Source organism: Acyrthosiphon pisum, chromosome A1 (genome assembly GCF_005508785.2).
Source record: "Acyrthosiphon pisum isolate AL4f chromosome A1, pea_aphid_22Mar2018_4r6ur, whole genome shotgun sequence".
NCBI lineage: Eukaryota > Metazoa > Arthropoda > Insecta > Hemiptera > Aphididae > Acyrthosiphon > Acyrthosiphon pisum.
This window is the reverse complement of record NC_042494.1, coordinates 138,323,684-138,351,169: the sequence shown is the minus strand read 5'-3', so window position 1 is coordinate 138,351,169 and position 27,486 is coordinate 138,323,684. Positions and strand designations below refer to the sequence as shown.

The 27,486-nt window shown below is 30.1% G+C and overlaps 1 protein-coding gene across 3 annotated transcripts in view; it reads right to left on the bottom strand.

Moving 5' to 3' along the window:
• The window catches only part of LOC100573370 (follistatin-A), a 122,383-nt gene that overhangs the window by 75,951 nt on the left and 18,946 nt on the right, over positions 1 to 27,486 (bottom strand). Inside the window, exons 1-2 of one of the 3 annotated variants that reach the window (XM_003246488.4) lie at positions 8,772 to 9,060; positions 6,099 to 6,293 (exon numbers count right to left, since the gene is read on the bottom strand). In XM_003246488.4, the coding sequence (XP_003246536.1) occupies positions 6,099 to 6,210 (112 nt within the window). In that variant the 5' untranslated portion in view covers positions 6,211 to 6,293; positions 8,772 to 9,060. Of the gene's footprint in view, positions 1 to 6,098; positions 6,294 to 6,721; positions 7,047 to 8,771; positions 9,061 to 27,486 lie in introns of those variants that run through there. The other 2 variants (XM_016806886.2, XM_008187832.3) reach the window with 2 other exon arrangements.

Below are 27,486 nucleotides of genomic sequence, written 5' to 3'. Positions count from 1 at the left end.
TTTTTAAATTTGTTTTGTACATATGATTATTAATACCAATTAAAAACGCGAAAATTTTAAATCGTCTTATAAATATGGTAAATTTATTTAATAAAGAGTAATTGGGTGATGTGGGAGGCTTTGCCGCCCACGGCTCCGTTTTCTGAAAATTATCTGGACCCTTCCCATAACAAATTCCTAAATACGCCACTGAGAAACACAGGTACCTACATGTCAACTTTTCGTATTTTATTATGTCTAGCCTAAGTTTAAACCAGGGACTGGAACTGTACCAAAAGAACCAGTTTTGGAACCGGACCCCTTTGAATATTGGGAACCGGAACCTCACTGAAACCCTTAATTTAAATTAATTTAAAAACCAGAACCCCACCGGAACCATTATTCAAATTAATTTAAAAACCGGAACCTATATTTTTTTGTGAAGGTTTTTACGGTTAATTTCGGTTTTTTAATTCCATTATTTTTATTTAAATGTCATTGGTAGGTAATAAGAACAAAACAAATACGTAGATAATATATTATTATTATTATTATTTATTAAGAGGATTAATAGTATTTAAAAATAAACATATTTCTATTTCACAAACAGAGTTTTCTACGTAACAAACGTCAATTTAATAGAAAATAGGAATTGCCAAGACACTGAATACTGATACAATAAGAGGTAATCGGTAAATGATACATAGGTGCAACGGTGATGAGTATTTTGTTTTACTTTTTTAATTATTTAAGTCTTCACTTTCATCCTATGAAATTGGTAAGATATCTGATAGAAAATTGGTATTATAATATACATATATATATTACATAACATGCCATAAATCATAATTAACACCAATTGACACTACTAAATACTAATACTTAATTATATTTTTTTAAAGAATGAAACAGAAACAAATTTTTCTTACATAAGTATAAAACCTAAACAGGAAACGTAGTTTTAGTTTTTTAAGAACCGAAAAGAAACTGAAACCTGAATTTAAAAACCAAAAATGAACTGAAACCGAAATTTTAGTTTTTTTTAAAACCGAAAAGAAACCGAAACCGAAATTTCAGTTTTTCTAGGAACCGAACAGGAACTGGAACAGTAAAAACCGTAAAGGTTTCAATCCCTGGTTTAAACATTAATAACGCATTTTTCTGTTGCCGATGTATTTTGATTCACTCATCTAACTTTTTATGGCAGTCCGTCGATTCCACAAACACAATTCCACGTATTTTAAATTCCACAATAATAATATACATAGCATATGATCTATGACAATGAAATCTCTTAACAATAACATGTGCATTAACAATTGGAATTCCAAACAGTGATATAGCTCAAGATATAGAAGCGAACATAACAATTATATTGCATCGACTTAATGGAATTCGTTTGTAGGAAAAACTAAAAGTTCCTGATGTATATAGTTTATAATATAGTACGCGAGTACATTAATACAGGGTGGATTTCACCTTTGATGGCTGATCACTATTTCTAGCATTTCCTATATAGTTGTAAAGGTTAGAAAAATAATTGACGTTAACAACATAATATAGGTAAGTAGACAGAAGTAGGTAATAATTTAGTATAATTTTAAACGTACATTTCATTTTATACAACTATACAAGTCTATGAAAATACCACTCAAGATAAAACTGATAGACGAAAATGTTAAAATATAATATCATAGAGTTTGTGCCTATGCGTACGGGTTGCTAGTTTCATCATAGAAATTACTATAGAACCATTATTTGTGTTAAATGAGAATTATTATATTTGAAATAATCGAAAAATAAACCATATTTACCTATACCTACCCACGTCGAACCACTCACAATTTGTTGACCTGAATCTGAGTTAATGATTATGACGAGATGTATAGAAATTAAACACATAACGCACTTCATGGTCGTATTTTTTTCATCATTACCTACCACATATAGAAAAAGTTGAAATTGAATGTATGCAAAATTGCGTACGAGAAAAAAATTAATCACCGTGTATGTTAGAAATGTTATGAATTAGGTAACAAAGAAAAATAGTTAAAAGTCTGCTGCGACTGCAGATTAGACCTATATTTGAAAACAGACGAGATTACAGCAATTCCTTTTGAGCCATGCAACAATATATTTTAATCAAAAGTTATAAATCGTTATATTTTGGCATATATATATTAAATATTATCATGGACGAAAAAAATCGCACAAATTTAATTATGAATGTATTTATGATGGCCTACACCTATAGCACGCTGAAAAGTCGAAACTATGACGAATATAAAATATGATTATTATAATAAGTATTTCGCGTCATTATACTTTGAAAATCGTAGTAGTTATAATATGTTAGTTATATTTTATTAACGAAAAAACGTTTCTATACCTTTCGGTAGGTATATATTATACCAACAGCTAATAGCATCAACTAATCCATTTGGAACTGACGGCGGCGTGTAATGCGCGTACTTACAAAAAAAAGCGTCGGAAACTCCCCGCGCTACACCGAAGGGAATGATCTGCGAACAGCAGCTGGGGGAGGGTTATTGAAAATATTATGTTGTCATTATGGCCAACTCGGCCACGGATGTCGCATATAGTAAAATGATCAATCATTTATAAGAGGAGAAATTTGCGGCTCGATAGCGATTTGATCGTTCTCGATAATAATAAAATGTTTTGGACGTCGTATGGGCGGCGGCGATCCACTGTATACACAGTAATAGTAATCAGTCAAAAGGATTTTACTTGTACCGCCACCGCTGCTGCAGCCATGGCGGTCTGGGGAGACGACGCGGAATTGACTAAAAACGTAATAATAATCGCCAACGGCTACGGTGGCGGCGGAATACCGTTAATGGCACCGCGCCGGGCAAGGTCATCTGATTTGCGTGCGCGTGTGTGTATAATATTATTATGTCTGCAAGTGTATGTAATAATATACGAAATAAACAGCGAAAAATAAAAATTAGACGAGACACATTTATTTTTTTTTTTTAATATCATAATATTTACACAGGCTGAGCTGCGGCAGCAGAAGGAGTAAAAGTATAATATAATAATACAAGAAACGTAAAATAAAGAATCACAGACACAAGAACACAAACATTTGTAATTGCGTAATGATATGTCTATAGGAGTGTCTGTCTGGAGGAAACGCGTATATGTAGCTTCTAAGAAGTATATGACTCGCGTGGTTACGATTGCTACGTTAAACAACAATTTTACAGTGCCTCATAACAATAATAATTAAATTATCGAAGTCTAGATTCTTAGTTCACGATATGTACAGACGTGTACTACAGTAAGAATACTACGGTTTGTTTGTTTGTAAAAAAATGGCAACGAATTCAAACCGTTCCTCAATTCGTCCGTTTCTTTTTAATCCAGTTTTTATGGAGTTTGCGTTTTTATGCATACTAAAAAAATACTACTCTATTAATGTATTATAATTTATGTATTTGTATTTGTGCTTACAAACACACATAATTTATAATAAATAAACAGAATTAGTACTCTATAATGTAAGCGCGGTTAAGCATGTTCATAATATATATGCCATAGCCACATCGTGAAATCGAACTTTTCAGGAAAAGAAGACCATTTCATGAAATGGAAACGGATATTTTATACTTTGTAAAATTCAAAAATATTTCACAAAATGGTCATTTTTTCATGAAGTGGTCACTCCAATATTTAACATCGTGTAATTGTTTTCACTAGTTGGTCGTTCCCTTTGTGTACTGAAATACAAAATTTATCACATACGTCTATAGTTGGATTACATCCATTAACCACGTGCCGATATCATGATAATATTACAAAATCAGTCCATAACGACTAATAAGTAGTAGGTACAATAGGTACATTGTTAATGCCGCCACCAATCCCCTTAATGTTATACATGGACAAAAGGTATAAGTATAAATTCCTGGGATCTTAAATAATATTGTTGGTTATTATTTATCATCTAAAATATTCGGAATCGTAAATAAATTTGACTGATTTTGTAAATTTCCTAGCCCCTTGTTTTTGTCATATATTGTACATTCATAAATCATAGGTAACTTATTTTAAGAACGTGGAAAATAATACTTATAATAACTAATAGGTTCGTTACATTTCGTTACAATTGAGTTAATTTATTTTTTCCTTGTTCTAATAACAATTGTTTAGTGTACCTATAATATTATGTTAATTCTTATATAAGGACTATAATTATTTAATTTGTGTTAAATCTAATAATTAATGTTCTAATAAATAAAAAAATGAATATAATATGAACAATATATTAATATGATATAAATAGTTATAAATATACTATGTATAGGTACTAATATAAATTAAATTTAGATAAAATAACTTAAATTTATCTTTATAATATAATCTATACCTATGGTATTGTAGAAGTCAGAAATAAGTATACTTAATAAATACATTAAATAAATAATAATAGATATAGGTAATTAAACTAGACGTATGCGATGAATTTTGTATTTCAGTACACAAAGTGAACGACCAGATTGTGAAATAAATTACACGATGTCAAATTGGAGTGACCACTTCATGAAAAAGTGACCATTTTGTGAAATATTTTCGAATTTCACGAAGTATAAAATATCCGTTTCCATTTCATGAAATGGTAATTTTTTCATGAAAATATCGATTTCACATTGTGGCTACGACATATTTAAATATAATGGAGTAGAAACCAAAAATGAGGAGATTTTTCTTACATCGTATTCTTTATAAATGCTTAACTTAAGTGAATTGAAAATGTACTATTATTGTTTTACAATTATACTACCTATTTAAAAGCAAACATTTTACTGTCATATATATTTCGTCACATTCAACTACGTAGTTATTTTATGTAAAGGTTTATCTAAGATCATTTATGTTCTATCGTCAACTGGGGTTAGAAAAAATATTATAACGTTGGGTCAAGTCGTTTAGATCATTTATGGTCTTCCTGTATAATATGGAAGGAAAATAATAATGAAAAATGGTAGACAACAATTGCTACGTAGTTTTATAGCATTTTTATAGTCAAAATGTCAACGCAATGACTAGGTACTAAGTAACTGAATGTAATAATGGTATGATTCCATTTAAACGAATTAATCTATAATTTAAATTTATATTAAAAATTATAACAATAATTATAGTTTAATAAACATAAAATTCGATAAATATTTATTATGTACAAGAAAAACGGTAAGAAAGTTTTGATTCTGGTAATGTCCTATCAGCTATTACAGAAAAGCGAAGGGAAAATGAATGTTAATAGTTGTTACAAGTCCAGCACTCCAGCACGATTTCAAAATAATGAATAACAAAATATTATATATACCAATGTGTAGGTACTAGGTAGTAAGTAGGTATACCATGTATATTGTACACCTATTATTATAAGCCATTAAAATTATATGGGAAATACGTAAAATGGCCAACTGGTACCTATATGTGTACAGTATTGTTTTAGGAACTACCTGCAATAAAATGTTGTGTTATTATTAAAATCGTTTTAAAACCTTTTTATATAAACTGGCTTATACCTTGCAATAATATTTCTATTCAAAATGTATTCATAATTCATATTGGTACTATATTATATGTTTCGAAGAACTTAAAGGTAAATATTAAATATATGAGTTCCTGTAGGTATAGTATAACTATTACGACCTACAAGTAGGACGTAGGTGTGTTATAATATTTAAAAAAATAGATACTTTATAGTTTATAATATTATATTGTCAATTTAATACAAATGGATGAATGTGTGTACTTAACAAAAAAATCTTTAAAACTAATCGTTAAAATAGTTTTTCTGTTTTTACCGTCGATCGTAAACCACCATATACGGTGTTGATGTAAACGAGAGGCCCACCTAGGTGAATATGCATTGTATTTTCAAATTAGTGATGAAAATCGAAACAATAATAGTAAGAAATATTATTATAATAGTCTTATGCACTATTATTGCAATTATCAACGCGTCTATCATAATAATATAATAACCTTCGCTGCTGCAGTTTCCTTGATCAATGAAAATCTAAATGCATATAGGTAAACCTACCTACTACAAATATAACAAAAAACAAGGTTACACTTACCCAGCACCAGGTCTAAACTGCACACGTATAGGACGGCAGAGAACAAAAAGGATTTGGGTTTCCAAGCCACCGGGTACATGCTTTTCATGGAGGCCACACCACAGATCGTCATAGAGTGAACGTGCTCCGTGATAAATTGAGGACACCATAATTCTGCTGATGTGCATGAATCACCATTTTTGAAACGGTCGTCGTCTATAAAAATAAAATACAAACACATTAAAATAAATAACAATCAATGGACGGCGTTCGTCGTTTTGACGATTTTGTATTATTATTGTTATTATTATACATTGTGCATTTCTTTCGATTTACTAAGAATGTTGCATATTATAATATCGTACAATATTTTCAGTGAAAACTGCCGTTGTGGGAATACGACGATAAACACCGAAAGAACTGTTTAAGATTTCGTGCGCGCGTTTCTACACAATATATTTAATATTCGCATATTATAATATTGTATTATGGGTCTTATATTATATTATAATATTGTTTTGGGCAAGTGCAGCGTTGGTCGGTCGACACAAAAAGTGTGAATAGAAAACATTCCGGAGAGAAAACATAATAATATTGTAATAAACTTCAACATCGGTTTCGTTTAATATAATAAAGGTGTTTACATTTTTTTTTTTTTTATCGTACATCATTAATCAGTCGCCGTTGAGCAGTCTTTCATTAGAAAAAAAAAATAGAAAAAAAAATTCTAACTAATTTCTAGTATTGTGTTCGTGCACACAAACACACACGATCGAGCGAGCACACGGGAAATGCGCTTTTCGGCCTTGAACTGCTATCGACGGCTAGCCAAGTAGGCGGAGGCAACCGTTCCACTTGGAACCGCACCAACCGTGGTTGCGATCCGCCGGGCAGTCGGTTCACGAAAAACGTCGCGTCTACCTTTAGCGCTCGCACACACACGCACCTGTGACTTATGTCTGCGCCGCACTGCCACCGTGTAATAGGTGTCTTCGTGATAAAAATAACCGCGGTTATGTGTCGGCGCACACATAATATTATTATAGAGTCGTTATCACCGCCGTCGCACACGACTGATAAAAATGTTTAAATATCATTATTAATAATATTATTATGTTCTCGTGGGACTACAATAATAATATTATTATCAGCTGCACGTGACGTCAGCCGCGGCCGCCACGCTAAGACGCTGTCGCGCGGTTGGTCCGCGGCATCTGACATAATAATATAATAATACAATATAGGTGGATGCCTAATTATACCAGCCGGCCATGGGTGCATTGACGCATTGTACAAGCTTATACCATAAGCCGAGTTTCACGGTAACGACGATATTATTATATATACAGTGTACCTACGCGTAGGAAGGCAGGCCATTTATATACCTATGTTATATTATTAAACCATAAACGTGATAAGCGCGCCTGACACTTTCGTTTTTTTTTGGACAAGACTGCGTGGCCGCATCGTCGTCCTATTAATGCCGCCGACGCCGCAGCCGCGCCGTTAGAGCCTATTACAATTTTTACTTTTAAGTGACATTTACCGTGTAATATTCTTAAATATCGTACTGCGTAGGTATTTTATAAGATACTTGAACACGTTTCAAAATCACTTCAACGGGTCACTGTGTATACTATACGAACCTATTTCACGGAAAATTAACAAGAAACGAAATTAATTATTATACTTTGTAAAGACTACAGACCGTTATTTACATCATCGAACATAATAATAATACCGTGTGCACTTCAGTTTTGAAACATTTTAATATTACTTTCTTAAAACTATGTATAGGTATGTGATGACGACTATTATTATTAGTTATTAGTTGTAACTTTCTCTGACCAACTGAAATTACCTAGGTACTAATAATATGAATAATATGAGATATTGTTTCACACAATTTGTTATTGGATTAGAACTATTATTATAAATTGAGTGTAGGTTTATTTTTATAATTCCAACAATTATTATTATTTATAAATATTAAAATCTAACTAAGTAAAATTTAGTATGTATACCAGCAATTATTAGTCATAATATGAATTATTACTAAACAAATTTTAAAAAACGGTTACAATTATACATCACTATATGTATGTAAAATATATACAGTGTATTGTATATTATATTTGTAATTGTACAAATATATATCAAATATCGTAATCTATTTACATATAGGGATTGGAATGAAACCGAACTTGAGCTGTCAAATAATAGTTTATAAGCACAGAATATTTATCTTGAAATTTACCTAAATAGGTAATAATCATTTAAAAATAACTCTTCATTTATAAATCTTTTAATTAATATCATCAACGAATTTTAGAAAATATGTTAACCGAAAAATAATTTTATACTTTTATATATTAATATTATTTCCCTTTTTGTGATTATTAAAAAAAAAAAATGTTCGTGTACCTAATTATTGTCTTTAATATTTAAATTAAATTTCCAAAAAAAAAAGCATTCAAAATACTTCAATGAAACGTATTATACAATTAATATTATTATCAAAATAATCTGCATAAAGGTTAAAGTATAATATTAATTTATAGAGTGTTAATAAACCTAAATAATATTATACTATAGGTATAAAGATAAAAGTAAGAAAAACAAGGAGGAAATTATTGTAATATAAGAATGCATTTATTATATTCTGGTAAAAAAAAAATTCTTTCAATGTCATACCTTCCGAAAGCTCAAAGTTTTATAAAAAAGACGAAAATATTCTAGCGGTCATGAATCCGACAACGTGTTCAATAATGTGTTATAATAATCGCCGCGTTCCCGTTACTATAGTCGATTTTTAATAATTAATATTATATCGTGTTAAAAATATATTTCGAGTTAAAAACTATTCAACCATGGAACACACTAAATGTAAACTACGCGGACTTCCGTGCCATTCGGCACCGTCAATTTCGGACTGTTAACCGTCTCGGCACAAGCAGGTACAGAGAATGTGCATGGGACCGTTCCCGCCATGTGAAATGCACTGCTGACACTATCGAACGTGGAAACCATCGATTTACTAACGCTCACCGCTACTACTAGTAGTAGTATTTCACGATTGCGGCGATTTGTATCCCATTTTAACATGTTATAATAATAATACGAATAATACGAATGATCCCGAAAACTTGATATTTACAATCAGTATAATATGCCTAAATATACAAAATCCTATATTAATTTCACAAAATACATTTTTTTTTATTTTACAATATATGGCAGCCCACACTCTGGGTAGGTACCTACTTGACCATATAGTGTTCTATCGCTCACGCCGGTGTATACTATTGAACGCGATTATGCGGTGTAGTATAGGTAAACGTCCTGCTGTTATATAATAATATAATATTAGAAACACACGATTAACTGTTCAACGAAATCGTCGATAATAATTTAACAGTTCGTTATATAAAAATAGTATGTATACTTAAGTAAGAAGGTTAAGCAACTACCTATAGGTACTTACTTATTTATATTTACATCCAAGAATAATTTATTTAAAGAAACAGATATTATACACTAACAATTTTGCGAAAAATGTTATGATATAATAAAGTAGACCCTCGAAAGATTGTACATGCATGATAGGTACATATTTATTATAGATTTATTTTGACACGTTCATTAGTATTACAAATAATATTTCATTAAAATTCTTCGAATTATTTACTGTATACATATAATAAACATTATGGTCTACTGTTACATTGTTTATAGGTACTAGGTGCAATTAAGTTTCGATCAGTACACCGTGGAGTGAGTCCAGAAATGCTGTATTTATGAAAGCTAGTATACTTATCCATTTTGGCTTTTTGTGACTACAAATGTCAGTAATTAATAATAATAATCTACAGCGTGAAAAATAATAGTTTTGTATAGAACTAAAAAATATATTAACGTATTAAGTAGAATAAGTACTAAGTAAGAAAGGTTATAATAATAAAAATTTTTTTCAGAACACTTGTGAAATTCTAATCGATCGGATATGAAAAAACCAAGTTCACAAAATTGATTGAGACTAGCAAATTGTTGATAACCGGTATTCATAAAAACCCGAATTCAATCACTAGATACACTTTTAAATAAAAAACTATTAGGTAGGTACCTATAATGAATCATTTTAATATAAAATAATGAATTTAATTAAATTTATGTTTTTAGTTTGTTTGCTATTCATATTCTACAAAAACATTATTTTATGTCATTCATTTTGTATTATTAAACACCCGATTTAGGTATGATAAATACAATATATTGCCATACGTGTCATAACCCTGGTTTTATGCTATTATCTATTTGCATAATATGGAATATCTATATTGAATAGTAATATATAGTAAAACGTAGCAGAGATATGTACCTAATAGTACCTATATAATATATAATATAAATATATAATAAGTATACTTAGGCACCTATCCCCTATAGGTACATAATAATATAAACATTAAAGACTTCGCATGTTTTAGGTTTTTTCGACATGTTAAGTCGACAATTACTATTTGACAATTTATGAGGATCTCCCCGTAATGTCTTAACAAAAAAGTTAGTCCACAGTTATAATAGGTTTAAATAGACAGTAGAAAAAACAACAACCAACTGAATGAGTAATTTTAAATTTTATATGGCTACTACTACTAGTAAAACAAATAATTACTTAATTTTTAAAAATATGACGTATTATGTTAGTGTATACCACTTACCCAGTACCTATATAGTTTTATTATAATTAATATTATATTTAAAACCAATCGTCAAACATAATATACTAAACAAATTATTTTTGTGCGTAGGTATTAGCATTGATTAAAAATACTATAGTATTTATAATCCATGGTTTTAGGTAATAAGGGACATAAATATTAGAGTAGATACTAAAATCAATATGTATTTTTATATCCCAACCCCTGTAACTTAAAACGATTATCACCTAAAATTTAATAAGTATAGTTGTAAGATATACAATTTAAACGCACTTGTTGTAGTTGGAGCCTAACTAGTGGTACCTAACACAAACAAAATATTAATAAAATATAAACAATTTATAATATTAGCTATAAAAGAAATTCAAAGCTCAGTCAAAATGCTAGCTTACACATAAAACAGCTTATGATTTATTTATTTATATTTAATATTTATACGAGAAGCCGAGAGGGGGTATACAAAAACTTAGGTACATAGAACAAGTATAATAACTGTTAAAATTCCAATACTGGAAAATACCGGTACTCTAAATTGAATATTGATTGCCAAAAATAAATTAAGTGTGTAAATACGAGTTTTGAATATCCTAATTATTCCTGATTCAATAAATAAAAAACCTGTAATATAATATCCCAAGTGTCTCGATATTTTTTGATATTTCTTCGATATAATAATCAAACATATTATAAGAAAAATTTAATTCCACCTCGACGCACTATAACTGTAATTCAATAATATTAAAATTGCTAGGAATAATTTACAATTGTATACACCACTCGGCAGTGAGTACTACAATACATTATTTAATTTTTGGAAAATGTATGATTAAAACATAGGTGATACATGGTTGAAATATATAGGTTATTGCATATCGACTCGGATTGTTATCGTAGGAAAGAAAATGGCTGCGTAAAGGGATATCACATATTAAATTTTTCTTATCACCAAAAATACGCTGACAATAGCCAACAAATTCAAAATCCTGCGCTTATATATACTTGATTATTATTGGCTCCCTTTACGCTGCCATTTTTGTTTTTATCAACAAATATTCATTGAGAATAACCTTGTATATTTCAGCCATGGGTAGATTATGAATAATTATTAATATTTACTAGCTGATCCTGCTTATTGTGTTGCCGGTAATAAATTGGTAATAAAAATAAATTATTATTAATAATAATAATTGATAATAAGTTTATAGATTTACCCTTCATTTTTAGACAACGTAAATGTAAACTTCACAGATTACAAACACGGTTATTTGGGTTGTTAAATATAAAATACAGGTGTAAAGTTATATTACCCAATCATAATAACTATTTTATTTTCCTGGTAATATAATAACTGTGAAAACTCCATCAAAATCTGATCATTCGTTTCGAAGCCTTTCCCAGACGAACAGACAGTCTGTTAAGACTTAAGTGTATCTGTGCGTGATTAATGCAATATTACATTTAATGGTGTATGTTTAAAAAAAAATCATAGAGTATTTTAAATTTGAATACTTTTGATTTGTGATACGCAAAATATGATATCAAAAATAAGACAGTTTTTCAATTGCAAAAGTGTCTATTTTCCAAAGCTGTGTGGTAACCCTTGTGAACAGGCGTGACATATAAAAAGGAATATATAGAAAATTATGAATTTCCGAATAATTATTAACTTCCTTCCAACTATATTTGCATCAAGTTTCCATGACAGTTTTAAAATAAATAATACAATTTTGAAAACTATATCCAATCATTCCAATTATGATGACTAGGTATATTATTTTCTGTAACCAATGGCAACCATATTATATTATATACAAAAAAAATAATAGATTTCAGTTTGCTGAAACAAAGTTTCTGTGTGAGAAAAAGGTTTTAGTAAGTTCCCACATGTAAAAATTTGAACACTTGAAATTCTTATGTTTTTGCAGTGTTGTATTATATAGATATATTATTATTATATGGACTGGATTCAATTAAAAGTTGGACTAGACTTCTTTTAATGCAACACAAAAACAAATTAATTTTACACTTTTGGCCACTGCAACCATACGTTTAAGTTGTCAGTCCTAAGTCTGGATAAAGTGGAAAGGAAATTTGTATTCGTTATAATTTTTTTTTTTCGTGTGGGGACTTACATGTGACACACGTGTGGTGATTTTTATACCTTCTATTTAGCAGGGTATCTCGTCTTGGAACTTACATTCATAGAATTTTTTTAAATCCCTTCTTACTGCATATCGCTAAAGCATCGGAAAACCACTAAGTATTCAAAATTTCAAGTTTTTTCGTTTTTGTTATTATATAGCTAAGACCTAAGAGTATTTGTATTTTATTTAATAATATATATATATAGATTTTATTACTTATATCCTCCCTCGTCTCCTTGTTTTATATATTCTAAAAAGTGTCTCCATATACCTAACATAATAATTTTATTAATATTATGTCAATTTCAACACTTGTAATAATTTTTATTAATTTAAATTTGGTTAATCGTGTTTTATCGTTTGTATTACAATTTCGATAATATTTACTTACTCTATATTGTACATTTATAATTATTAATATTGAGTTGAATACATAATAATAGAAAATAAACACTATTATATGATACGAGCCGATAATATAATATAGGTATTGTTGTATACTTGTATAGTTGTATGTAAAATGACTAATACTCTGAGAATTCTGTCTAAACTACGGAATGATTTTACTATGTTATAGAGAGAGAGAGTATAAAATATAATGGAGGATTAAGATTAATGTGTAATTAAATGTGTAATTATTGTTTATGATATTATAGTCCTTCAGAAGGCTATTGTACGACAGAGACCATCATAAAATATTGTTCAACAACAGAAATAATATAAAAGTGGCTGTATAAAATATTTCGAACTCGAATCGAGCTCCGACGATGGTACAATCCGTATAAATAATTATAAATCGACGACCCAAAAGGTGAAAAAATATCGTATTTGACCAACCTGCAATGTGACCAAAAGTCGGCACACATTAATAAAAAATATTAATATCGAAAGACGCAAAAACGATATACATGGCTGACATAGTTCATGGACTGCCGAAGTAAAAATAATAACACGACAGATTTGGAAATTCCGTGCTAATTATAATGTCATTATAAACTCCAAAAAATCATTAAATATAATTAGATCTTCTCGTTAACCCTGAAAAAAACGAAACAGAAATCAGCGGTGCAGCAACTGCAGTTTTTGATTGTAAAAGTCTTCTGTCGTCCACCGAAATTGTTGACTCGGGTGTTATCCATTTCTCCAAAATTATACTTATTCAATATTATGTCGTTTTTGCCAAAGCCCTTTTCCGTTTTAAACAAAAAAGGTACAATTCCTGTTTTCGCCAAAAAAACTTTGGACACCAATGATTTTAATTTTTAAGCAATGTAATATTTGCGAAGATCATAATTACAACGATATAATATATTATATAGGTACAGCGATTAAAATATTATTCCTACATTCGACAAAATTTTCAAATTTAGATTCATGTTTCTAGTAGGAGACGAGTTATTTATATTGTGAGTTATTGCATTAACAGTTATTGGGGAATTCAACTTTGTATTAGGTATATTTAAGAATACCGGCATACCTTTCGAAATAAGTCAGCGCACGACTATATGATCGTTGCACCCGCTGAGGTTTTTACGGACAGTTTATCAGAAATTATACGTGTGGATGGGAAATTTATGGTAGGGTCACCAATGACCCGTTTGTGGGTCCCGTTTGAAACAGGGTTGTTCCTGTTTTCATCGTATAATGTACTGTTGTCCCGATAAAATTCAAACGGTGTACGTTTTTGTTCTGTCCCGTTATTTATTTGTAAATCCGTTTCTTTCTCGAATTTTCATTCGAGTAATCGAGTATATAGGTAAGCATAATAATGTTATCTGAAATTATTATTATTATTACTATAATATGACAATAATGAACTAATATTGTCATTACGAGAGATTTGGAAAATAACGAGTGGTGCGAGTGACTTTTTACGTATTATAAAGAGTGAATTTTACTCACATTTTGCATATTTTATAACAGATTTAGATTTAGAAAGGCTCGAAGGAGATGCGTTTCGAAATAACCTGTAAGTTGCTCGTCTACATTTTAAATCAAGTTTCCATAATGTAAGGAAATCACCGTTCGTATATTCCAAGAAATCGAGTCGTGGAGACTGCAGCGGACGCGTAGCACATGCAGATATTGCAGTTTCTCGTCGCAGGGTGCTGCAGGTTGTGGAAGGGCAGGGTTTGTAGTCGTAATAGTCCCGTTTTTAAAACTTTTCAAAATACCGCGATCACTCCCTATAATATGATGTTACGATTTCATAATCTATATATTATATTATTTTGTTTTATCACGTATTTAATTACTATAGATTATAGATGTACACATCTGGTCGTCACAGACGGTTTCTGCCGCAGGTCGAGCCCGTCGTCGTATATTTACATAATATTGTAGGTATAGTAAACAACTAGGAGACCGCGCGTGGGCAAGAGGGGCGGCGGCGGCGGAGAATATAACGACACCGCCAGCGCGCGGGGCAGCTGCAGACGGCCCCGCCGACTGACTTACGACGGTAAACCGCCGCCGCAGCCGTATCGCAGTGCGCGCGCGGCGGTGGTGCGTTTCGTCGGAGATAATAATATTATTATAGCAGCGGCGGCGCGTGGTGGCCGATAAGGAAATGCACTCGGGCGGGCGAGCGCGCACCAACGGCGGCGATGGCAAGAATATTACACACAGCATCCGGCAGTGGCGGTGGCGTGCAGGTGCAGCTGTATAGCCGGTGTCCGGCTGCGGCGGTCAGCGATGTTGAGGCCACCGCCGCCGCCGCTTATTTTTTAAGTATCTCGGTGGAGGTTCATCGGTCTGTTTATTGCGAATACACGAAGAACGGGCCGCCGCGGTGAACCGCACTCGCGGGCCGTCGTGGTCGCAATCGCAACAGTCGTCGTTGTCGTCTTGGCCGCGGTCTTTAGCCGCAGTCGTCTTGGCGACTTGGCCGTCGGACAATGTGCTACGAAATGTCTCTCATTTGAATAAATACGGAATATAATATGTGTACGTATATACATATATAACGTGTGCTTGTGTGTGTGTGCGTATGCTTATAGAAACATTGGTGGAACGGGTAGAGGGGTGAGATGGCGACGGCGACGAGGTGGAGGCGAAAAAGCACTCCAACAACAGTAATGACGGGCGCAGTGACCGGCGGCCGTTGACGATACGACCGTTCAGTCGCGCGCGCGCACGCGCACACGTTTTCGAGCGAGTGTGTGTCGAGGGCCTCTGCGTGTGCGTTGACGAGACCCAACAGCAGAGCGATCGAGAGAAGGATTTGCTTATTTACCGTCTAGACACCTGTATAAACCAGACGCTCTCTCTCCTCCCCGCCCGCCGCCACCCCGAACACCCTATCGTCGGCGGTCATGTCGGCGGCGGCGGCAGTCCAAGTCATACATGCTGGGAATATGTGCGTATTTTTCTCGTTCCATCTCATTCTCTCCCTCTCCCTCTCGCTACCTTACTCTCTCACTCTCTCTCTCTCTCTCTCTCTCTCTCTCTCTCTCTCTCTTTCTCTCATTCTGTCTCTCTCTATCTATCCGAATACATATATATTATGTATCAGTATTGAATCTCTCGCTCCCTCTGCAGTACATAATATTATTATACTTAGGAGGTATACGAAGTATCGGTTTCGTGTGAACAGAAATACGCGCGAGTTGGGTGTGTTTTCCGATGGAATAAGCCACACGACCCTACATAGCTATAAGACGCGGGGCAACAATGATAAGCCACGTCGCCGTCGCCGAAAAGTGGCTACAAATATTGTGGTTTAGGTTTTTTTTTTTGGAGGGGGTAGGTTGCATGGATATTATGATACGACCTGACAAGTCCTTTCTCGCAGTCTTTTTTTTTTCGTATTATCGAGGACCGGGGAGAGAACTGCGGTTTGCATTACAGCGGCTTTCCCGCAGTCTTACACGATATACTATTGAAACGCTGATATTAATATTACATATGCGTGCACATGTGGATTTTCTCTTCGACAGTTTTCATTTTCCGTTTTACAGTTTACAGAGCTGCATCGATATCGGCTACAATCTTCCGTCATTATCTCTTACATATAATTCTCTCAAATTTCATGCATTTTACATGAAATACTATAATATTTAACCTCTGAAATTAATTTACACGTGCGTATACAAGGCTTTTCTCCTCGGCAGGTTTCATAATAGGTATACAATTTTCTGATTTACGGATTCCAGCTACGATATCTTCAATCTTTCGTCATTGTCTCTTACAGATATAAAAAATATGATTTGACCGAACAAGTCCGGATTTTATGCATCATCGTCAGTCATACGCATACGCGAAATATTATCGAAACGCTGTAATTAGGTAATATTACCCGCACGTGTACATAGATTTTCTCCTAGCCATGTTTCGCGTATACGATTTTCCATTTTACAGATGAGAGCTTCAATGCCAGGCTTAATTTTCCGTCATTGTGTCTTAGATATTATAATATAATTTATGATTTTCTGTAATCGAATATTGGCTACAAATTTTGGATTTGGTTTTATTTTCAGGAGGCAGCAGGTAGCATATCAAAATGTAGAAATCATGAAATCCGATGTTCTGTTTTACAGATTCGTGCTTCAATGTCCTACAATCTTCCGTCATTGTGTCTTAGATATTACATTTAATACATTTTTTTTTATATATATATAAATAAAAGCGTACTCTTTGTTATCGTTAAGTGTAGCCCCGCGATATTTAACTCATTCTTCAACCAGGCACTGGTTGTTTAGCGCATATTAATGTATATAATACTATTTTTCAGTTAATTAAACGTCATGTAAAAAAAATTATTAATTTTTTCTCCGATATAATCCAAACTTGTTCTTCAATATTTGCAGTTTATTTCACAAAAACTTGTTTTTTAATATCTTTTTAGTCTGAGTCATCAAATATATTTATATATTTATAATAATAAGGATTATCAAATATAATACCGATATATAATAATATTAAATTATTACTATAGTATGTTACACCTACTTTTAAACAACGTTGTATTATATATAACATAATTAATTATTGTCACCAGTTAATTTATCTAATTATTTAATCGTTAATTATAACTTATGCTTTGGCGGAATTATAATGGGCAGAACAATTATTACAAAAAAAAAATCATTAAATAAGTTTAAATTGCTTGAGTGTAGTCTGAGTATAAATCGATGAAAATATAAATTCAATTTTGAGAGGAATGTGTATGTTTGTTATCACTTGTTTTATATTAATTGTTTATGTCTGACGTCAACTTTAGGATTTTTAAAAAGTTTAAACATTCATCTGTTAGGGTGGTTTCTGGTAGAAAAGAAGTTGGTAATTTTGAGAGTACACCTATTAACTTATTATAACAACTAGAAAATATAATATTCCCAGTTATTTTCAGAATAATCGAGAAAAAATAAATAAAAAATACGAAAAATAGGATTTTTACCTGTATGCAATACTAGTTATTGACAAAATGTATTTTGTTATTTTGTAGTCATTTAAAAAACAATAACCGTATATACTTGAAATTTGTACAAAATATTTAGACTACCATTTTTTTTATACTTTTCTAATTTTTTAAAAACACGATGGCTCTTAATTTATTTATACCTACTATGAATTTCAAATTGCTTACTATTTTTTAGTTTTTTCGATTTATGTTGATTCAAATGTTTTTCTCCTTCGTCAAAAAGCTTTAAAACTTTAAAGAGGTAAGGATTCTTATAAGTTGTTTTCAGAGCAATTAAAAAATACCGAAAATACAGTTACTATTTTTTTAAACGATTCAAGTTCAAATTTTGACAAAATTGGATAGGTACTTAACGAAAAATTACGATTTGACTTTTTTTTTGTAATTCAAAATTATACTAACTGTACCGGACATTTTGCCTTTACGCATTATTATATTTTATAATAGGCATAGCAATCAAATTTAAAAAATATTTAAACTTTTTTATCACAAATCTATTATATTATATACACAGTGCAACCTAACTTATTACCAAATATAGAGAAATTCATTATTAATAGTCATATATAATTAAAAAGTTACAAAAAAGCCTGATAGAAATAGCGTCTAATATTATATTCGTATGCAACGACGAATGATTTATCATTTAATTCGAATTGAACACAATATTCGTTATTACAGTGACTTACCGCAGGTTTTTTTAAACTTATATTTCCATGCGTTAAGTTATATCATACCTACGCATTTTCCATAATTGCAAAATTCAACAGGTTCGTTAAAAAACGTGAGTGACAAAGGGGTTAAAATACATAAACTGTGAAGGGCGTAAAATATATATAATTACATAATACACCTCCGAAAGACGTATGGTAATTTTGTCCTTGAGGATTTAACTATTTCATTGTGAAATGTTCACATTGATGTTCTATTACAAGGTTTTTCTCACAGTACATAAATATTACGAAAAAAATACCCAAAAAGTTATTACTTACTTCAGACCACCGTTTATTTCTTAAAATAATATAGGACATTTATTATTGGGAATATTATGTTTCGATGATAACTTTTGATTATTCAAACGTCATTACTCAAAGGTGTTATACTTAATTCATTTTACTGATAAATATCATAATATACTCGTATAATTAATTGCCCATACCGATATTACTAATCATCTATAGTTGAAATTATGTACAGACAAATATACTTTTATATATTATAATATTTTTATTTTCTTTATTTTATTATACCGCTGTCCGGTTTTTAATACTCATCATACACATACTTGTTATGCACACTGTATAATATTTAGTTAGCTCGTAGTCATAAGTCATAACTTAAGTCAATAAAGCTAGTCAGAATAATCTTTATTATTAATTAAATTCATGTGGCCACGAAATGTTTCATTAGTATTTTTATGGCTTTAATTTAATGTGCACAACGTGTATGTATAATATTATATTATGTACCAGATGTTATAAATCAAAAACTAAATAACTATAACGAACTCTCAAGTAATAAATTAGAAGTAGTCTCTTTAGAGTTTGTAGGTCGGTAAGATAAAGCGAAAACATGGACTGCTACCGAATTACAAATAATAACCCGTTTGCTGGAAAATACATTTTTTTTTCTATATTACTATATATTTTACAATAATATGTACCGATAAGAAGGATGAGTAAATGTGTTAAAATATGGTAATCAAGCATACAAATGATTCTTTAGAACGAATCAAGCCACATTTTGATCTTGATGACACAATATATTATTTTATTATTTTAACCTGTTACCTAACAGGTATTTCGTGAATTTAATATTATGATATTATTATTTTAATAATTATTTAGAAACAATCTTGATATAATTTGCGTTAGAAGCGTCTTGGAGGATTTCCCGATGTGGAAAAGGACGATAATTATTTCACAAATTGGTTAGAATGGAAAGGTAGTTTATCGTGACGTTTTTCATACAATTAGTTAGCTTAAGAGACGCCACCAGTGCATTTGTTGTCTCCGTTTTACACACTGTACGACACGACTAATTTTCATTCACTACTATAGTGTGCTATTAGTTTTGCTTTTACAGTGAATTGACCTATTATAAAGTAAATTTCCATTATCTGTACTTAGACGTTGTCGATTTTTTTGTTATTTTAATTTTCAAGTGAGATATGAGCATTTTTATTTTTTGATATTTCACATACAAATTTCTTGCCTTAAAATTAAAATATCGAAAAAATCGCCGACATTTAAGCACAGATAAATTTCTTCCTAAAATTTTGATAACATTATAATATCAAAACTGACAGTACACTATTGAAACTAGTGAACGAAAAATTGCTATGAGACAACAAACGCATGGGTAGGGTCGTCTTAATCGTGTACTGGCATTATTATCAGATCTTATTAGAGCTGCCATGTTTCTCAATCTGTGGTACGCGTATACCACTAGTGGTACACGGAAGGTTCATGGGTGGAAAATTTCCTTTTTTAAAATAAAAAAATAGAATGGATCATTATTTATATCAAATAATATGTGTTAAATTGAAATCTTTTAGTTTTTGTGTGTTTAGGATTTCGTGATAATATATTTAAATTACTATTAGCTATAATTAGATAATTCTCTCGTCTCGCGTGCAGGTATGTCTTGGGGGTCTTTCAATAATATTCTTCGACCATTTATTTTTCTACTAAAATTACGTTGAGTGTTATTGGTGATCATTTTAGAAATGGCACTTTAACAATACATTATGATATATCCCACTTAAGTCCTTCAGACTAAACTGTTTGGGTTGCGGAAAATAATTAAACTTTACACATTTTTAAATCAACTTGAAGTTTAAAAATATTCTCCCGCTGTCATAGACCATTATAGTAATTTCATATACCAGTACTTAATACTTACGATTCAGACATTCTCTAAAAATTCCAAACACTTGTTTATTCGAGTAACTCGCAGCCATCCTATCACAAACTGGTATTTAAATATCATATTATATAATAATCGATTCGGGAATAATATTCCAAGTTAATGACAATAATTATGTGTTTATGCAATATTTCTCATTAGCACATTTGTTTTCATCGTGACTTACTGAAATGCATAATAAAAAACAAAAGGTAGCTAATACAAATATTATACAGGGTGATTCACCAAGCATGCCCACCCCATTTATTCAAACTCTGATTATGGAAATTTTAAATATACGCAAAGAGAATTTTATCACATTCGTGAAGCTTGATTTCTTGAGAAGTGTCCTGTGGCCAATGGTGATATACAAACTTCTGCTTTTCAATTGAAAACCCCCTTTTTTAATGTAAATTAATTAGTGGATAATTATTTTGAAAATGTTTATGTACCTATAATTCAGAAATCGAATTAGTAGTTTTTGGTTAGTAAAATGTCTGTACCTATTATACTACTTTAGTCCTTAAAAATGGTTTAAAAAAATATAAAATATAAGTATAGGTATTGGAACTGGTATTTATTTAAGGTACAATGCCATTTTTACAAATTATTAATATTGATGGATTAACATTAATGACTATAATTTCCAATTCACCATAGCCCCCATATTATATTATAAACCCATTACTATGGACCTTTCATCCTTATAACACAAAGTTAAATAACTCAAAAACTACTCGTACGAATTTTGATTCTGATACGTCAAATTTTTCAAAATAATTATCCACTAAAAAATTTTAAGTTGAAGGGGGGGAGCCATTCTCATTTTCAAAAACAGTAATATACACTCTTTCAGTAATATAAAAAATATCAAGAATTTGAAAATATGGTTTTTAAGACTTGTGCTGGGTTGCATAAACAAATTATTAAATTTAATGGTTCACTAAAAATTTAATGGACCAATCGTGGGCCACTAAATCTTGTTTAAGGGATCATTAGCTCACTATTGATTCATTAAAGTTTCAGTATAGTATTTAAAAATTCCAAAGATCAGCTTTTGAATAACTGCATGCATTATTGAAGAAAAAACAGGGGAAGAGCATGCTTGGTAAATCACCCTGTATATTATAATAATATATAACCTCTATTCAGTTCTATAATTCCAACTACTTGCTATTTAATCCAACTTATGTATGTTATCGATGAAGAATAAATATGCATGTTTATTTCATACATTTATATATTTTTATTATAAACACGTTACTTTGAATTTATAATTTATATATTATACTAAATAGTAAATACATCGTATTGTACGCATACATATCATTGTAAAAAATTGTTTTTGTCTTTCAACTGAAAGTTTAATATCTATGTATTCCACTTATTTTTAGTTGTCGGGGAATACATATTTTTTATATAAATTATGTCTGTAAAAGTCTGAACTATAAATTCTAAACTTATGGTAGTTAGCAATAATTAGCTATAGAAACTGAATAAAACAATTCTTTAGCTAGAATAAAAGTAAATTATGTATATATTATATATATGTATAATTGATGAATAAATACAATTAAAAAACAATCAACTCCAATGAAAACTTCAGTGTTTTAAAAAATATTAAATCCCGAATGAAATACTGACGAAATTTCAGTACATAACAAATTTTTGAAGTTAAATATTTCTATAAACACTTCTCGCACATAAATAAACCCGAAATATTTATAAAACCAAGTTATATGAAATCAAAATATAATTTGGTACCTATTTAAAATTTTTAACTGCAGTAATTTCGTGTATATCAGGCCCTTATCAATAATAATTCAGATTCTCGATATTTTAATTTTTACCGAAATTTTAAGCCAACGCTTTAAAATGTACAACTATTATTACTATAAAGTATAAATAAACGTTTTTAATTTAATATGCTAACACTCATTAATTAACGCGGAAAACACAACTCTGGTCTACAACTATAATATAGTTCATGACTTATGGCCTATTCTGGGTTATTCATTGAGAACTATGTTAATCCCTAATTTAGATTAATTATAGGTAATTATGTTAAAATTGTTTTTTCTAACGTACTTACAATAATATTATGATAAGTCTCAATATCACTGTGAAGGTCGGCGATCTCACGATGTCTGACATCGAACTCTGAATAGTTTATTCTATATAACCGCGTAACCCTGTCAACACGTGGATACTAGAACTCTTTGAGTGTAGGGCGTACAAGGTCGTTGACATAATATACTGGGTGAACAGTAACGTCAGAAACGCCAATATTATTATCTCGAAAGGTATATTAACGTTTTAGAGTATATACCTACATATATTATTTAAGTATATGACGTATGTGTCACAATATTATTCCAAGTGATTGTGAAACGACATTTTTTCTATACTTTTTTTCGTTATCGTCGTTTGCGTTTAACTTTTGACGACGTTGGTAGATAGTTTACTGAGAATTTCTAACGATTAGTCAATGAATTACAACTATTTTAAGTCTAGATGATCAGAGATAGTTGTAGCTCATATATTGTAAAGTTACAACTTACAACGGTCTAAACTCCGCTCATCTAAACCTCGTCTAGTGGCTAGGCCTGATAGGACCAGGCTTACCTTGATTTTGAACCCTTATAATATATCTGAAGTACCTATGCATTTTTAAATAAATATTTTAAAATTAAAACAGGGAATGTTATAATTATTTTTTCTATTAACACGCCTAATAACAACCATAATATAATATTAAAAAAATTAAAAATGTATAATATAAATATTAATTATTAGTTTATATTAGGTATATTTGATGGTACTTATAGAAAAATATAATAAAAATTCTTTTGGAAAAAAAAATGTGTACATTTTTCAATTTTTTTTCTAACCGGACAAGTCCTAAATTTTTATTTTGTAGGACACCCACCTGATCTAAACTTGAAATACTTATACAATATTAATTCACTTCTTATTCGAAATTGAAACTATTATGAACCTATATAAACACAATTTTTTTATTGACATTTTAATTTCAAATTTAAACGAAATTAAATGTTTAAACGAAGAATAAAGATTTTAGTTATTTGTTGTAATTTAAAAATATTATTCGTGGGTCTTGAAACTTTTACGTAGGTATATTATTATATTTTACTATACTTTTTTTAAAAAATATTTAGATTAGTTTCTAGCATATATTTACCATATAACACCTACCATATTACCTTAAAATGAAATAAATTCCTACAATATTATAGAAATATAATAATATATCATAAATTAATATACTTATAGTAACAGGTACCTATAGGTATTTCCTCAGAGTTGATAAATCTTTAAAAATGTAAAGTAAACGATTAATTTTATTTAAACTAAGTCAAATATTAGATTCGTCACCATAACCATAATACTTTGAATAAATGTGTGTGAATAATATAATTAGTAATTATGTCAAGATATATTATATTATATTTAGATTTAGATTATATTAATCAAGTAATAGATATCAAGTTCCATATAGGTATGTTTTATAAAGTGCTAAATAAACACCCAACCATAAATTCTCAAATAATAGTAGTCCACTATGGCTCTCACTTCAGACAATTAGCTATATGTAGTGCCTACCTAATTGTGTTTTTAATAAATTAAAATTAAAGCTTATAACTATGTATTTTTTTATCATTGTTATCACAAAAAGGTTGATTACTTACTCATAGGCGTGGGTCCAGTTGGGGGGGGGGGGGGGTTAAGAATTGGTTTTGGTCCCCCCAATTTGGAAATATTATAGATTACGCATTTCATTTAAAATCTATAATTTATAAATATAAATAAAACTGTTATTATATTGCTATCAAATCTTATTCATAATGTTATTTCGAATAAAATATTATATACCCAGTAAAGTTATAATTTAATTTTTCTGGAACAAATGTACACAGGGGGGAATTCAGATATCTAAATCCAAGCCTGCTTATTCGCATGTTCCTAGCTTAATTTTAGTCCCTTGTTTAATGTTCTAGTTCTCATTATATTTATATTAGGACTGCAATGCGATTCGCTGATTGCAAGAAATTGAGCTGAGCGAGTTAAACACACCGAAGCTTATTGAACTTGTTTTTTGTATGACATGGATTTGATAGATTCTGTCGGCTTATATTTGCTCCTTTTCTTAATCAAGGCATGTTTCAAGTATATTTGTTGTGAAATTATTGATTTATGGTGGATCTATGTTTCTACGGAAACAAAATTAAGGTATCAAAATTTAGTTTTTCGGTGATTATTCATCGATGGTAGGTAGGACATCGATCAAAACCACTTGTTGACACTCAGCGATGTCCACACTATCACCGTGCCAAGTTTGGTCGAGATCGGTTAATCCGTTGCAAAGAAGTATGCCGTTTAGTAAACGGCTATCCCGCGTATAAGAGCTTCGCCTCGTTCAGCTCAATTATTATTAATAATACAATTAATACAATTAATTATTAATAATATATGTCCGAAAATATTATACCATATATTTATAAGTAAAAAAGTGGATTGACATAAGAATATTATATTGCGATAAAATATATAAAATACTCATGTCGTCTTTGATGTTTATAAGTTCAATGACTCAAATAATTGTGTATTCACAATAAAACACGTCATATATATATATATATATATATATATATATATAATATATGCATTATGCACGTAACCATAAAAATTGATTAACCGGCGGATATGTGTAGTTTAATTACGGTCGTAAAATTTAATTAAAAATAAAAATATATAGAGGTACATTTTATAAAAGTAAATTATATTGTTTACAGTTTTGTAAATACAAAATGATTATTAGTTTGCAGGTAATAAACATTGATATAGTGTCATTCTTAGTTCTTCTTAGTTGAGTAGTTCTCAACTCCTTTATCAAGTCCTAACCTACCTATACTTACTTTTTTAAACCATCTGTTACAAATCATTATTATTTGTAATATATTTAAACGAATATAAAATTAAACCTGTTACGAAATCGAACTAATGACTGCTGCGTAATTTTCAATGGTTGAGAATTCCTACTTGAATTCCGTTTAAGACATGATAAACGCAAATCGAATATTATAATAATATATGTAACAGAAAGCAGAATAGAGTACTATAGACATAGTTTGTGTTATATTACATAATATTTTGATGCAATTATAATTTAATAGATTCAACAAACACTATAAGCAAAGCTAGCATTAGGTATATAATATTGTACATAAATTATACAATTTTAATTTCTTTTTTCAATTCTCAATGTGTATTGACTATCCATACACAATATAATAATATGTTATTTAACATAATAAGACTATTAATATTAGAAGACTCATGCCAAGTTGCATGAACATTAAACAATTAACGAATCAATATAGTAAGCTAATCTGGTCCCTTAAATATGATAATATATAGTAGGCCATACAAATAAAATCTAAAAATCTAAATTGTATTAAAAAAAAATATATATATTTATCGATGTTCAATAATATGTTACTATTTATTAAGTGCACAGGCAGAAATCCATTTCGATCTCAGGATGGCTAACAATTTTCATATCAATGTTTAGTATAGTATGTAGTATGTACCTAACAATATAATATTCAGGTTAAAACTATAATGATGTTATCAATTATTAGTTATGTATATAGTAGATATTTATACGTATTATATTATCAACTTATCTAAAGACGAATATATATCTATTTAAAAATTTTAATTGATTAATTTTACTGTAAAAATGTGAGTTGATTTTATCAATATGACCTAGCATCAATTGTGCGTCTGTACGAAATTAAATTATGATTCTATGTAATAACTAATAATTAATACACGTTTATAGTTAATAAAGATTTAAATAAATTAATAATTTCTATTGCAGGTAAATATTATAGTCAATAATATATTGAAAATGCACACATGGTTGTATACCAAGGTACCTATATATTATTTGTCCGTATTATGGTATATAAATTGAACCGAGTATAAAGAGGTAAACAAAAATTGAATAATCTAGATGATTGGATGGATATATATTATGCTAATGTTTTAAAACAACAAAATATGAAACTTAAGTCTTTGATCAATGCAGTTCGCAACATAATCATTAACCACTCGCTCGATCATTAATCTTTAATAGCAAATTGTAAGATAGAGGATAATGACAAGAGACTCGAAATGATTTGCCTTAA